Below are 13,334 nucleotides of genomic sequence, written 5' to 3' on the forward strand. Positions count from 1 at the left end.
TTCAGCTGGGCCAGATCGGCAACGCGGATCAGACGCCGGTCTACCTGGATATGCCCTCGGCGCTGACGGTGCATCAAAAAGGCTCCAGGCAAGTTATCGTGCGGTCGACTGGAAACGAAAAAACGCGGGTGACTGTAATGTTATCCTGCACGGCTGACGGTCGCAAGCTGCCACCCTACGTGGTGTTCAAACGAAAGACGCTGCCGAAGGGGGAGAAGTTCCCGAAAAATGTCGTCGTCCGCTGCCAGGACAAGGGGTGGATGGACGAATCGTTAGTCCTTGACTGGATAAAGTCCGTGTGGTGTCGACGGCCCGGAGCACTGCTGGGGCTCCCTTCGATGCTTGTGCTCGACGCGTTTCGGTGTCACCTGGCCGACTCCGTAAAGCGACTGCTGCGCGACTCCCGCACCGAGCTCGTCGTCATCCCGGGAGGGATGACATCACAGCTGCAGCCGCTTGATGTGTGCCTTAATAAGCCATTTAAGGACCATGTCAAGCGCCTGTACGTGGAGTGGATGAGGTCCGGAGAACCAGAAGTGACCCCTGCCGGACGGCTGAAACGGGCCTCGCCAGCGATACTCTGCTCGTGGATAGTCGAGGCTTGGGCCTGCATTCCAGAGGCGCTCGTTTGCCGCGCCTTCAAAAAGTGCTCCATCTCCAACGCGCTTGATGGCACTGAGGATGATGTGCTGTGGGAGAACATTTCCGACAAGGGAGCTTCGGAAGAGAGTGCGTCCGACGACGACGATGAATGAAATGTCAATAAATGCATTTTTTCCATTTTCCTCGGACTATATTCGGGTGAAAACTTTTTTCTCACGTTTGCTATCCCCGAATTACACCCCGGACTATATGCGGGTCCGAGCTATATGCGGGTTTTTACGGTAAATGCGCGAAGCGAACCATCCAAGTTTTTCCAGGTTTCAACAGTGAATGGAAAAAACGAAAAAAACGAAAATTTAAAACAGTCAATATGTGTCCTGAAAGGAATAATGTTTAGTGAAAACTTGAAAGCACGAACGACGAAGACGAAACACATACAACAGGACTTGCGCTTAACTTGCAACTGGCGTTTATTGGAAACGAACATCATGATATACCCCCACATCAAGCTCATGCATATGCACTCGTCATCCCACAAAAGATAGCGTCGGTTTATTTTGAAAACATGATATTTGAAAACAAATCTACGGTGTATCAATGTACGTCGAAAGAAAAGCCACTTCATTTTCTTTTAACAGCAAAGAGGGGCTGCTGACACACTTATCACCTGCTTTCTTTATCAAGTAAGCCTCGATGATTTCGCGTTCTGTTTTCGCGTTCTTTGCTGTTAAAAGAAAATGAAGTGGCTTTTCTTTCAACGTACATTGATACACTGTAGATTTGTTTTCAAATATCATGTTTTCAAAATAAACCGATGCTATCTCTTGTGGGATGACGAGTGCATATGCATGAGCTTGATGCGGGGGTATATCACGATGTTCGTTTCCAATAAACGCCAGTTGCAAGTTAAGCGCAAGTGCTGTTGTAGTATGTGTTTCGTCTTCGTCGTTCGCGCTTTCAAGTTTTCACTAATGATGGACCAACTCGCCCAAACCAAGGTATTGTTGAATAATGTTTAGTCTGTGGATAAGCAAAGTGGAAGATTGGGCCAGTTGGTGATTCATGATCGAAGTATACTGCACGGTCGATCATGAATCACCAACTGGCCCAATCTTACACTTTGCTTAACTACATTTCTAGTTCGTCGGGCAGTGTTTCGTCCCTAACCCTTCATCCGTCTATTCTCATCACCCTCGTCGCACTCGCTACCTGCCATGCCCGTGCATTCACGTTCAACATTAGACAGAAGCACCTGCCACCAGATGTGAAAGGATTATTCGGTGGCTTCTACCCCTCTAGCAACCATAGTCTTCGGATCCGTAAGATACTGAAATCAGAGTTGAATAGGCAGGCTCGCATATATAAAGAAGCCCTGCAAGTTCAGCTTCAACAAGAACGCAGTCCTCATATCAGAAGATGAAGGATGAAGGAGTACACAGCACGCATCGAGCATACCACTGACACTCTGTGGGCGGGTGAACTCAGGAGGCTACGCTCCGATATCTGGGCAAAGCAACGCTTCAGAGGTGTTGTCCACACTTGTGGTGACGTTGTTCTTCCAGGCTTCATGCGACGGACGTTGAGCTTATGCCCCAAATATGCCGTAGACAAGACGTACACTCCACCGGATCTTCTGGCCATAGCGAGACGTGTTTCAAGTCTTGCTCCACAAGAGGAATACAACAGGTGCGTGTCTGAAGGAGTAGATGTGCTTCAGCGAGCTAAGCCGTCCACCAGTAGTCTACCTTTAAGCACGACAATTTCTTATCTCCGAGACAATGAACTGTGTGTTGTGCCTTCGGACAAGGAGGAAGGCTTCGCTGTCCTCGACAAAGGCCTGTACCTGAAGAAAGCTGTAAGTGTGGTCACATCCATCTTCCAAAAGTGCAGTGATATTGACCTTGGTAAAGTCAAACCTAAGGCGAAAAAATTGTGCACTCAGCTTGGCTTGTGTGAAGTAGCAAAAAAGATAGAAAAAAAGTGAGAAGTTGTGAAACTTTATTAAACTGCGCGAGAACACGAGGACACAAGAACAGCATTCAGAAACACCACGAGTGCAGCACCATGAGCGAATGTTGTTCTTACTTGTGTCCTCGTCTTCTCGCGCAGTTTAAGAAGGTTTATCGCTATGAACCAACTAGCCTGCCAGAACGTATTACTGGAGAAGTTGTCCCTAGAAATGTTTCTTTTCGGCAAAGACGCACAAAGTTGATGTGCCATTCCGTGTCATCGTCACAGAGAAGGGCTCTTGGCAAAAAAGACGCCAGGCCTGCGCTGAAACCGCAGCACAGTCACAGCGAAAGCTGGAAGAGCGGCGTTTCTAGAGCCCAGTGTAAGCTCTCTTGGGGCTACAATACAAGTACACTAGAAAGGTACCCACTACGCCATAAATCACAATTTTTGTGAAGTTGGGAAGCACCTACTAAGCCATTATTTGTCATTCTGCGGAGAAGCGAGGCACCCGCTACACGTCTGTACGCATTATGTGCACTTTGTGGACGCGACGACTGATGACGATGAAGAATTATGGCTCATCCCTTTGTAATGGGTTGGAAGCTTTAAACGGCCCACCAGTTATGTAATTTGCATTGGGTGACGCCCGGTCGCTATTTCCCTCTACCGTCATACTGTATAACATACGTTGGTGTGGGAGAGAGACGGGGGGGGGGGGGCGAAGAACTTTACTGAGACCCCGAGGAAATGGATCATGCGCTTATGGGCTTCCTTGGCAACCAATACAGGTGCACTTGCGAGGAAGCCACTACGCTATAAATCATTGTAATTTTACTGAGACCCCGAGGAAATGGATCATGCGCTTATGGGCTTCCTTGGCAACCAATACGAGTGCACTTGCGAGGAACCCACTACGCTCTAAATCATTGTAATTTTACTGAGACCCCGAGGAAATGGATCATGCGCTTATGGGCTTCCTTCGCAACCAATACAAGTGCAATTGCGAGGAACCCACTACGCCATAAATTATTGTAATTTTTGAGAAGTAGGGCAGCAGGCACTGTGCCATTTTTCGTCATTCTACGGAGAGCCGCGGTACCTGCTAAACGCATGTAAGGCATTATGCGCACTTTGTAGATGCTGTGCCTGATGACGACGAAGAATTATGGCAGAGCCCTGTAATGGGTTGGAAGCAAGGAGGTTTAAACCTCCTTGGTTGGAAGCATTCAACAACCTACTCGTTGCGCAATTCGCATTGCGTGACGCCTGGTTACAGAATTCGCATTGTGCGACGCTTGGTGCTTATTTTACTCTTCTACCACGCTATATTGCATATGCTAATGTGGTTCCTTCCCGACATGAAGCCTGTATAGGACCTTTTTGCAAAGCAGTTTCAAGCACCGGCATGGCTCAGAGGTTGAATACTGGGCTCCCACGCAGAGGGCCGAGGTTCGAACCTCGTTCCATCCTGGAATTTTTTTCTTATTTCGTTTTTTTTTCTTATTTCGAGCGATACTGGTTACGGACACCGGCGGCGGCGGCGGCGGCGGCGGACAACTACGGCGCCAAAAACGGCCGGTGAAATGATCTCATAACAGCTTTCGCTGTAAAAGCCTTAGGGTTGTTTTTTCAAAAAAAAGTTGAAACTTCTAGCGATTAATGATCCTTTCCTGGTCAGGAATTCAAGTCAGGTCACTGAATTCTTCAAGGAGTATCCTCGCCCACATTTGAATGCTTTTTTCATAGATGTCAAAGATTTATACTATGCTCTTCCTCATGACGCATTGTATTCATGTATAGAAGAATGTGTTGATCTGCTAGGAGACGTAACGTTCCAAAATGCAGCTGGTGTCAGTGTTAGCAGTTTTCTTGACTTGCTGGCTACCTATCTGACCTCTACCTTTGTAGAATGGAACGGTGATGTTTATAAAAAAAATTTGCAGTGGCTTAGCTCGGCTATGCCAGGATATACGTAGCGTTAGCAAAGGTTCAGCTGATTATTCTGAGCTTTCCAGATTGTCTAGGATTAGCTTGATTGTCATGGTTACTGCTGCTCCAATGACACACATTCGGCCACATTGTTCAGAAGTGGTAGACCCGGCGGCATGGCCGGGTAACGATACCCATTGGTAACGCTAAAGAGCGAAATGTTCTGCTTAACGAGAAAGTTCTTGCACGTTGTACAAACCCGCGCCACGGTTTCACCCCACTCAGGCGCCGCCACTAAACTCAACGTTTCACGCATGGCACTACTTAGCGGCGTCAAGTCTTTCATGTGCCATAGTCTTTCACACACGTTGCACACGTATCCAAACGGATTGTTTACGAAGTCCGTCTCGAAGGTCCGAGTCGCACTGGCGCTTTCGCTAAGTTTCACATTATAGGCAGTCGACCAGCGAGCCTTGACGTCATCGACGGCGTCTTGTTGTTGCTGCTGCAGAGGTGGTCGGGCACGTCGCTCAGCATCCTGGCGACGTCGCTTTGCTAGACGTTCCTCCCTTTCCTCCGGTGTCTCCGCAGCACGTTTAGCCTTCCTCTGTTCATTCTTCGTACACTGAACCGCCAATTGCCAGGCAACTACTTCGGGGTCCGATGACATAAGCTTCTTGGCTCTTCTGCGCCGTTGAGCAGCATTTGCGCTCTCCTTCTCCATGGCGTTACCCACCTGCAAATGCCAGTCAGAGGCGCTATCAAGCGGCACCAGCGCATTGTCAGATGGCGACTGCACAGCAAAGGCGAATAGCTGCGCCTGCTACGACGTCACCCCTCTCGAATCTGCATAGCAGCAGCGGCGAGCCGCGCGCGGCGGTGGCGGAGAGCGCGGGAGATGCCGGCTCCGCACTCATCCTAGCGCATGCGCAGGACGGCTCATGATGACCCACGCGAAATCGGCTCCGGCTAGGCAAGTGTAGCTAATGCTACAATAATGGTGTGTCTATAGGATCTTCCATTGCGCCGATTCTGAGCGATCTCTTGCTAGCGAAGTTCGACAGGAACTTGAAAGGGCGGCTGAGATGTGATGAAGTCGTGCAAATTTTCAGGTTTGTCGACGACTATTTGATAGTTTTAAAGTGTGAATCAGCTAGCGTAAAAGATATTTCATCAGATGTCATTTCTGCCTTTAATGAGTGCTTGAGTCCACTAGACCTGACCCATGAACTGCCAGTGAACAACTCGATTCGCTTCTTAGACACGAAACTTATGTTCGGCGCAAACCGCACATGCTGGATGTATGAGCCTTGGGCTAAAAAACCGGTAAGGTAAAAAGTTGGGCGAGTTGGTGTTGGTTCATGATAAGCAGAAGGGCGCGATACAACAGTACACAAAAGGAAAGAATGGACACGGGACGACATGCAAAAAACCGCTTTTGCCTTTCAAATGGGCCCACAGCAAGTTGGTTAAGAGAGGCATAGTGAATTCCTGCTTCACTAACGCTCTAGGTCGATCCTGTTTCCATATGATGGACACCAGCTTCCAAAATCAAGCGGATCAACTAAAAGAAGCTGGCTACTCGGATTCGCTTCTCGTTTCTGTGGCAGAAACCTTAAGAAAGGAAAGAAAGCCCAGAAGTGGAGAGAGTGCTGAACACAGGGACAAAAGCTAATGTGACAAAGTCACGGTGATCCCTTACATGCACCAGCTATCACACCGAATGAAAAAGATCGGTCAACGCGTAGGCGTGAAGGTCGTTTTTCCCGCACCTTACAAGCTCTCCCAACTTGCCAAAATGACATGTGTCAACAACAAGCCCAAACGCTCTTGCAGTGTCAGGCCCAGTTTATCAGATGTGACACGAATGCAGAATTCCGCTATCATGCGGAGCGTGTTACATCGGGCAGACTGGGAGATGCCTCAATGACCGCCTGCGTGAGAACGCACGTAATGTACGCAATGGCAGTGAGGGTTTCTTGGCTCAGCATGTCAACAGGTGCGGTTGCCATGCGCAGTTCGAAAGCACAGTAGTGATGCATAGTCACAAAGGTGAGCGTACCCGTGTTATCATTGAAGCCGAGAAAATGGCGCGGGAACCTGACAACTGCGTTAGCAAACCGTCGGTTGCTCTCCTAGATAAAGAGCTTCAGTTCCTGGCAAATAGCGCGCATGGCCAATGAGTCTACTTTCTGCCTCGTGCATCGAGTGTACAAATTATGCTTTTCTTTGTTTGTTAACAGCTTTCTTTTCATCTTCTTTTTTCTGTTTCATTCTTATATATGTAGCATGTGAAGAAATAAACCTTCAGTTGATAGTCTGCGCTTGTCCCCGTCTTCTAGTTGTCCGTGTTATCTACCGCGCAGTATACTTCGATTACTTCGATTAGTCTGTGGGTTTGCCTGGTGAGATGTGTATTAGCGGGTACAAAAGAGAAGGGTGCCTGAATACCGGATGGCGTGTGGACGATCTTGTGCAGCAAAATTACACGTTCGCGTTTGCGCCTATGCTCCAAAGTCTGCAACGATAAGATGTGAGCCTGTGATGAAGGTGAGAAGCTGCGTTCATAACGACCGAAGATGAATCTGATAGCTTTTTTCTGGATTGATTCTGCTGCATTATGTCACACGTGAGGTGAGGAGACCATACAGTTGAAGCGTAATCTAGTATCGGACGAACTAGTGATTTGTAGGCAGTCAGCTTAGATTCCAACGGTGCATTTTTTAAAGTTTGCTTTATGTAACCAAGTTTTCAAAGCGCTCTCGCAGAGATATGGTTGATATGGGCATGCCATTATAGGTTATGTGAAAAAATGACACACAGATATTTGAAGTCACTGACTTAGGACAAGTAACTACCATTGGCATTGTAAGAGTAATTCAGCGGCTTCTTTTTGTTACTGAAAGTCATGGCGACTGTTTTGGTATAATTTATTTTCATTTGCCACATATCACTCCATTGGCAGAACATTGAAAATACCTTGTTTAATTCTTGTTGATCACTAGCATCAGTAACAGTGCGGTAGAGGACACAGTCATCTGCATACAGGCGCAACTTAACGTTCGTGTTAATAATAACACTTCTTCATTAATGAAAATGACAAATAACAGAGGTCCGAGCACTGAACCCTGAGGCACTTCAGATGTAACTGTTACCGGTGAAGAATGCGTGTGATTAAAAGTAACGAACTGACATCTTAAGTATAGTCACTAATCCAGTCTATTAATTTAGACCCTTTTAATATTGCTTGCAGTTTACGTAGAAGCTTTTCGTGGCAGACCACGTCAAAAGCTTTCGAATAATCAATGAAGATGGCGTCTAGTTGTTCGGGACTATTGAGTGCAGAAGCTATGTCGTGTGTAAACTCAATTGGTTGCGTGACGGTGGAGAAACCAGAGCGAAAGCCGTACTGGCTTTGTGGGAGAAGATTGTGGAAAGTTAAGTACTGTACTATATGCTTGTGAATAATGTGTTCAAGAAGCTTACAGCAAATCGAAATAAGAGATATTGGTCTATAATTTACTATAAGCTGCATATCACCAGATTTAATGCTGGAACTACGCTGGCAATTTTCCAAGCTTTGGGAACAGTTGAAGTGTCCAGAGATTTATTGAAGATCACTGTAAGATAATGAGCGTTCCATTCTGAGTATCTCTTCGAAAACATGTTGTGTATGGCATCAGGTCCCGCGCTTTTAGTCGTGTCAATTTTTAGCAACAGGTTATGAACTCCAGCGTGAGTTACCTCGAGACCCGGCAACGCGTGTTCCGAGCTACGTATAAAAGGAAATGACGAAAAGATCAGTGCAAGTTTGATCGTTCAGAAGTTCGGACTTGTCAAGTTTGTTTAAGTGTCCTGTTATTGTACATTTCGTCCACTTTCTTTTTTTTTTTTACACTGGGAATATGCTGGTGGGTGCGGTACGTCGATGTGGTGCGGTGCGTCGACGCCCAAACACAGCATCCAGACAAGGGCCTCAGTGCATTTATTCGGGCCATGTGGAGCTGTTTCGTCACACTGGTCCCCACACCCCTGAAACCGGGAAGGTTTCCCACATTCTGCGGCGATGCCACCCTCCCTATCAGCCATACCTGTTCCTTTTGTTCCCTCGAGGAGCTTGCCCGCTTTGCTCGGCATGTTGCGGAGCCGGTCTTTCGGAAGCACCACTACGCTGTGCCACCACCTGTCGACATTGCTCTCGAGCCAGCTTGTGCCTCCGCGTGCCCACCCCGGCTTCATGGCTCTGCAACTGCCTCATTGATTACTTCATTGCCCACGGCATCCCGTTCGTGCATGTAACGGTCCTTGACGACGCTCCCGCCCATGCTTCTCTATCTGGAGTGACGGACCAGCGTGCCACAGCTGCCGTTGCAGAGAGTGCGGAAAGTGCAGAGCATGCGGCGGGCTCGTGCAACGCGGCGGTACCGGATGCTGACGACCGCTGTGGGTACGCGCGGGTCCTCAAGAACGTCGGAACTCTCTGGTGATGTGGCCGTGGTGCCAGTTGTGGGGTTCTGGGTGGCGGCTGGCCTGGAACCCCTTGGAGATTAGGCCGAGATACAAAGGGACATGTCTTTACTCATCCAAGCCTCGTCCGTGACTGACTGTCAGCAGCCGCAGAGTGCGAGCTGTGAGCATGCCCGTGTCCATCGTTCTCTTCTTCTGCTATCAGCATGCTCGCAGCCGCTGCTCCCATAATATATAACTCACGGTCCCGTGCTTGGGTCACACTACGTACTAGCAGAGTGGACGTCACTCGCCAGAACTACGCAACAGCCCTATCAGTCAGAGCTGGAACCCCAACTCATGGTTTGTATTGAGTCGCAAGCGCGGCGGGTTTCAGGCCAGTGGGAGCAGAGATGAGATTGTGTCAGAGCGCCACCAAACGCAACAAAAATATATACAAGACAGACGCGGTGAAGAAGTTCCGCCCATGCAACGGAAAGCACGAGTGCACGAGAGAGAGCAATAATGGCTCAAACTCGCCTCTCATGGCTTTGCACTTCGACCCTGACGTGGTAAGGCACACAAAAGGCCGGTGATGCGCAGGCTGTGATGGCTGCTGGATGGCTCCTGACTCTGTTGAGCTGTGTGTGTCACGGCTCCCCAAGTTGAAAGACAACAAGGCCCCCCGAGAAAGCGACATGTGTTCTTCGGGGTCTGGAGAGGAGTCTCTCGAGAAAAAGAGTGAGGAGGGAAACGGGGCATCTGGTCTTCAGCCAGGGAACAGTGCGCGAAGGGCTATGAGAGTGGCACAGTGCCCTCTCCTACGCAACCCCTCTTGCCGCTGCGCGTGCAAATGTTTGGGAAAGCCAAGGCACGCTTGTTTCAAATAATTGGATCTGCATGCAATTCCACAACGTCTGCTTAGGACAGGTATGGACCGAGAGCCGAGCCATGAGACTGAAGTAGCTGTAAGAATGGGGTGGAGTGCAATCAGAAGGAATTCTGAGATCATGAATGGTAGTTACCATTATCCCTCATAACAAAGGTATATAACAGCTTACGTCTTGCCAGTTACCTATGAGTCGGAAACCTGGAGGCTTACGAAAAGGGTTCAACTTAAATTGAGGACAACGCATTGAGCAAGGGAAAGGAAGATAATAGTAGGTGTACTTGGAAGGGTAGTGCTAGTGGACACGTACTAGAGGAAGACACACTGACACACAGATGAAAGGGCTCTAGCAGCTGGTTTTTTGTTGAAAATCTGCCCTACATATATACATCACTTTTTATGGCCACATGACAATTTCAGCGCACTGACGAATGCAGGAACATAATTTCTCTTTCTGACAACACTATCGACGATGGGCTGACACATTTCGCCCCTTCTATGATTATGGTCTTTGCTTCGATGATTTCTCGAGTGCACAGATCTTTGTGGCGGCTGATTGTGATACATTTTGAATAAACAGGTGAACAACCACAGTCATTGCAATGTGTGGACAGACCTTAAGTGGACAATAAGTGGACAAACCTTAAGGGACAAGAAGAGAGCAGAGTGGGTCAGGGAACAATCAAGTGTTAAGGACATCTTAGTTGAAACTTAAGAAGAAGAAATGGGCATGGGCAGGGCATGTGGCACATAGGCACGATGGTCATTAAGAGTAACGGACTGGATTCCAAGAGAAGGCAAGTGTGCACTGGGCATACGAGATCAACAAGTTTGCGGGTATAATGTGGCCGCAGCAAGCACAGGACTGGGTAGATTGGCGAAACAAGGGAGAGGCGCTGCAGTCAGGCTAAGGAGGATTTGTGACTCAGGCAACGTGTGCTACAAGCAGCCTGTGCTGTATTTAGAATAGCAAGTAGCACAAAATATATTGAAGGGTGTCTTGCATTATATTACAAGATGGCATTTCTCAGTGTGCACCTTCATGACGTTGGAAGACAACTTTCTTAATGCTGGTAATGCGGACACTTTGTGCCCTGGACAACTGAGTTTTCTGGTAAAGGCTCAGGAGGTGCGTTGGCATGCTTCATAAATATGGGGGTGAACAGAAGCAATGGTGGTTATGTGAGAATGTCAGTTGAACTACATCAAATGGCAAGAAATGGCCTCTTCATCCTGTTGCAGAGGAAAGTTATTCACTCAACAGGTTGCCGTAAAGTACTGAACATTTATGACACTGCTGTGGTTTCTCGATGGAGGGTTTGTAACCTAGCATGGGGAAATACTGTTACAACTCAAATGGGTGTCGTACAACGACACCCACTTTACGACGTTCTCGATATAATGAAGAAATTTCCCGGCAAATACCCCTAGGGTTCAGTGTTGGCATCAACGTGACCTACTGAACTAACTTGGCCACTAAACCCGATTTAAAAGGCTTTCCTGAAATAAGTCAGTAAAAAAGCGGTGGTTTCCTTCTCATCATGACACAGACAAGTTTTTCTTTGAGCACGCGCCCTAACGCCATCACGTCAAAACATCTCGTCATGTCACACCCATGTATGGAATAATGGACATGGCAGTCAGTCAGTCAGTCAGTCAACGTGGCAGTCCCAGGCCTGTCCGCGTCTGCGTTCCCTACGTTAAGGGCACCAGCGAAGCGCTCACACGCGTTCTGTCAGAGCAGGGCATAAAAGTTGCGCACAAGCCAACTTCCACACTCGGCCGCTTCTTCCCGCGCCCAAGGAAAAAGCGCAACGAGTGATTTATTCTATTACTTGTGCAGATTGCGGCGCTTCATACGTGGGGGAAACAAAGAACTTCCCAGAGAGGCTGTGACAACACGGAAATGACGTCCGCAAGTTCGACAGACAAAGGAGTGCACTAGCTGAGCATAGCGAGGTGAACGACCACCGCATCGCCTTTGACAACTGCCGCGTCGTCGACTTCGAGGCAAATTACCTCAAACGACTTTTTGTGGAATCCTGGCACATTCAGGTGACACCCGGCAACGTGAACCGGTCTGCAGGTGCGCTGCCGAGTGTGTATTTCAATGGACTACGGCACGTCAATCAAACCAAGCGTGACCCCCCAACCTAAAGAGAGGAAGGCTTTTTCCTTCCTTTTTAAACTCTGTTGCTCTCTGGTGCTCCACAGTCACCCCTGAGGAAGGGTCTGAGTTGGACGCGAAACGTCAGGTTTCTTAAAGTAAAAGAAGTTTTTTACTTTTATAATTCGTTGGTTGGGTGTAACTTTTTCAATGATATGTTCTTCCCAACCAGACAGAACGCTGTCAAATGTTCACCTTTAAGTAGCACTCTTGCATACCGGATAGTGCTAGGGGAGGGTTGCTTTCGTTGTTTCGTGGTTTTTGCGACAGATCTTATCTTTGCAACCTTCTTGCTCGGCCTGCTTGCACATTCGCTGCATTTGTTCTCCGCGTCTTCGTATATTCGTAGCCTGTGTCGTATCATCGCCCAGACATGGTGCTCTCTATGTCTAGGCGACATGGGAGGCTGCATGTCCGGGCCAGCCTCACGGATTTTTCACACATGCATTAGTGGGCTGGTGGCAACAACAATGCCGTCGTAGGATTTGAGTGTCGCTACCTTGCAATTTTAGATTTTGAAGGACTGAAAATCAGTTTCTCGATTTCCCCAAGTTCTTGATTTAACAAAATAATTCGTGTGCAGTAATGACTCAGTTAAATCGAGTTTCGACTGTGTGGTATTTTAGTAGAGCCTTCCAGGGTGGCATGGGGGGTCTCCGAACAAGTGGATAATAAGGTGCAATGGTTTTTCTGTATGCACTTAAATTGTCCTTATTCCCAGGTCCCTGATGGGCTGCGAATAACTAAACTGCAGAAATAGAATGACAAACGTAGAAAGTGGTCAGCAGAAGGACTTGTTTTTGGGCCAGTTGGTGCTTGCTAATAGACATCATGTAGCGCGAAAAAAACTCGGCACCTGTGGTTCTGTGTGTCCGCTGTGTCTTTTTCGCGCTACATGATGTCTCGTAGAAAGTGGTGGATAAGTGGCTGAGAAGAAAGCTCTTGAGCACACCTGATGCCCTGCGCAGACGGCCTACCGACAATGCCTGTACGATGTCCTCGACTCCAGCCCAGTGGCCAGCAACAGCACAGGGCCCAGCAACAGCAGCCCTCCTCTCCAGGGTGAGTGCCACAGGGTGAAGCACTTTGGTTTATACTACTGTGCTGCTGACACCACTGCCGATGTCATTGCTAGGCCTTTTTCTGGCTTGCATCAGAGCTGTAGCTGGTGATTCTTCTGAATGAATTGCCAAAGCTCACAGGTGCAATGTTTTCCTGCCTCGTAATTATTTTACGCATAGAAAAATACACTGATATTTGCCGCACCATCGGCTATGATGCGAGCACGGCCGAACTAGTTGGCTGATCATTGTCGGCAGCGATGTACTGCTCCTGAACTTAGTAGTG

General features: G+C 48.2%; 1 protein-coding gene across 1 annotated transcript in view; it reads left to right on the top strand.

Moving 5' to 3' along the window:
* Positions 1-13,334, top strand: part of LOC119372486 (G-protein coupled receptor-associated protein LMBRD2B) — a 329,677-nt gene that overhangs the window by 39,074 nt on the left and 277,269 nt on the right. The window contains exon 3 of the mRNA XM_037642956.2: positions 12,956-13,049. Within this exon, the coding sequence (XP_037498884.1) occupies positions 12,956-13,049 (94 nt within the window). The remainder of the gene's footprint in view (positions 1-12,955; positions 13,050-13,334) is intronic.

Source organism: Rhipicephalus sanguineus, chromosome 10 (assembly GCF_013339695.2).
Source record: "Rhipicephalus sanguineus isolate Rsan-2018 chromosome 10, BIME_Rsan_1.4, whole genome shotgun sequence".
Lineage (NCBI taxonomy): Eukaryota > Metazoa > Arthropoda > Arachnida > Ixodida > Ixodidae > Rhipicephalus > Rhipicephalus sanguineus.